At 38.3% G+C, this 1,714-nt stretch overlaps 1 protein-coding gene across 2 annotated transcripts; it reads left to right on the top strand.

The window, feature by feature from the left end:
• LOC111786793 (probable plastid-lipid-associated protein 14, chloroplastic) lies at positions 1-1,677 on the top strand. Of its 2 annotated transcripts, none has more exons than XM_023667017.1 (5): positions 1-87; positions 562-897; positions 981-1,024; positions 1,101-1,179; positions 1,271-1,677. In XM_023667017.1, exons 2-5 carry the CDS (start codon positions 580-582, stop codon positions 1,415-1,417), a joined length of 588 nt encoding a protein of 195 aa, XP_023522785.1. In that variant the 5' UTR covers positions 1-87; positions 562-579; the 3' UTR covers positions 1,418-1,677. The 2 variants fall into 2 exon arrangements, with proteins under 2 accessions (XP_023522785.1, XP_023522786.1); XM_023667018.1 differs by lacking the exon at positions 1-87 and adding an exon at positions 158-436.
• The last annotated feature ends 37 nt before the right edge of the window (positions 1,678-1,714 follow it).

Raw genomic sequence — 1,714 nt, 5'->3', positions numbered from 1 at the left:
TCCACGCAACTTTCACGCTCTTCTTCTTCTATATAATTTTTCGATGTTTCCTTCCCGAATCTTCACACCCATCTCGCTCCATTTCCGGTAAGTCCTCCACTTCTCTTACTCTCTGCTCAGACTGCTTCTTCTTGTATATTGGAGTCGGAAATGTGTATTTCTAGAGTTGTTTTGATGTTCTGCATGAATTCTGTTTCTAAACTACTTTAATTTGAACTGATTCGGTCGCCTGAAGTTGGAATCTCTCCTTATAGCGATCGGCTTCAATAGCTTCAGATAAATGCATTCTTCCTTTTTTTGCTGAAACTGAAAGTTGTGTATGTCTTGTTATTTATCTTGCCGAAGATTTAAGCAATCTCAATGTTCCCTTTTCCGTCTCATATGGTCTGTCTGGCATGTCGGGAAACAAGATGAGACAACTTTGATTGCTATATTTGTGCGTAATTGGACTTCGTCTTCCCACCGTCTGATTAATGGCGGCAATTTTCTTAATCCCATTTTCAGAACTGTGATTATGTAATCTGAAGGTCGGGACTTACTCAATTGGGTTTTCTTTGTCAGTGGCTGAAGCTGTGATCTATGGGGTCACTTCATGGAAACGCTCCGAACCCAATTTTTGAAAGGGCGATGGGTGTTTGTTTTAAGGATAATCTGTCGACTACACTGATTGGGCCTCTTCAAGTGCAATTTGTGGGGAAAAATCCCAGTTCAAACTGGGCGCGATGTTCAAAATTACCGTGTTCATCTATGCGAAAAGATACTTCTGTGTCAGAATCAAAGCCCAATGCTCCGGGTCCTCTATCGGTATCCATGGAGGAGGAATTGGAACATGTCATCAGATTCAAGATGTCTGATTTCAAGATTCTCGATTGTGTCAGCACTGGCCTTGGAGGTCGGGTATGACATTTTTTTTCCTTTTTAATGATGTCACTATTCGCTTCCTCTTACAAGTTGTTGACATGTGTGCAATACTGTGGTAGGCGGATGAAATAGTTTTTGAAGCACTTGTGAAGAATCGCCTTAGGTTAGTTACTTCTGTTTTATTACCTCATATTCTTCAAATAATTCAAGTCTTAATCACTAGGATTCTTTTACTGTAGCCCTTTATACAACACAAAGGTCGTGCTTCGAAGGCTTAAGACTACCCAGGCTCAGCGTAGAGGAAAAAGAGCTATAGAAGTTTGTCTCTTATCCATATTTTCTTGTAAAAAGACTTACAAACGAATAATAAGATATTGTACTTGACTCTGTTTCATAATAATGTGGTTAGGTATTAAAGAAACTGGCTCGTCGCAGACTGATGTATCACTCCTATTCAATGCAAGTTCATGGTTACATATCTTCACTTATGAGTAACGGCCACTCCTCATTTACTCTGGTCCATGGGGTAGGTGTGCATAGTTGTTATATTACATAGTTGGGTCTTCTTAAAGTTTTTGGATACATTTTTGTTTACTTCAAATTGGTTGTAGCATTCAACTTTTTTGCCATTCTAAAGTTTCCTATGAAACTATCACCTTTAGCAACCCTATCAACCCAACTTTCATGAACGACTAGTGTCATGAAGATATTTTTTGTACCAGCTAGAACTAAATGTAGGATTTGACGCACTCTTTCTGCCAAGAGTTTGGAACTACCGACCTTTGTTTATTAGATTTTATTGCTTTATATGACTTCTTCCAGTTTTTTTTTTTTTTTTTTTTTTTTTTTTTTT

Source organism: Cucurbita pepo, unplaced genomic scaffold, assembly GCF_002806865.2.
Source record: "Cucurbita pepo subsp. pepo cultivar mu-cu-16 unplaced genomic scaffold, ASM280686v2 Cp4.1_scaffold002808, whole genome shotgun sequence".
In the NCBI taxonomy this organism is placed as follows: domain Eukaryota; kingdom Viridiplantae; phylum Streptophyta; class Magnoliopsida; order Cucurbitales; family Cucurbitaceae; genus Cucurbita; species Cucurbita pepo.
Note: the sequence above shows the minus strand (reverse complement) of the source record. Positions and strands in the feature narration are given on the sequence as shown.

Coding starts and splice junctions, on each gene's coding strand:
- LOC111786793 (XM_023667017.1), top strand. CDS start 580: ATGGGGTCACTTCATGGAAACGCTCCGAACCCAATTTTTGAAAGGGCG. Junction 898..980: donor GCACTGGCCTTGGAGGTCGG/GTATGACATTTT, acceptor ATACTGTGGTAG/GCGGATGAAATAGTTTTTGA. Junction 1,180..1,270: donor GAGGAAAAAGAGCTATAGAA/GTTTGTCTCTTA, acceptor TAATGTGGTTAG/GTATTAAAGAAACTGGCTCG.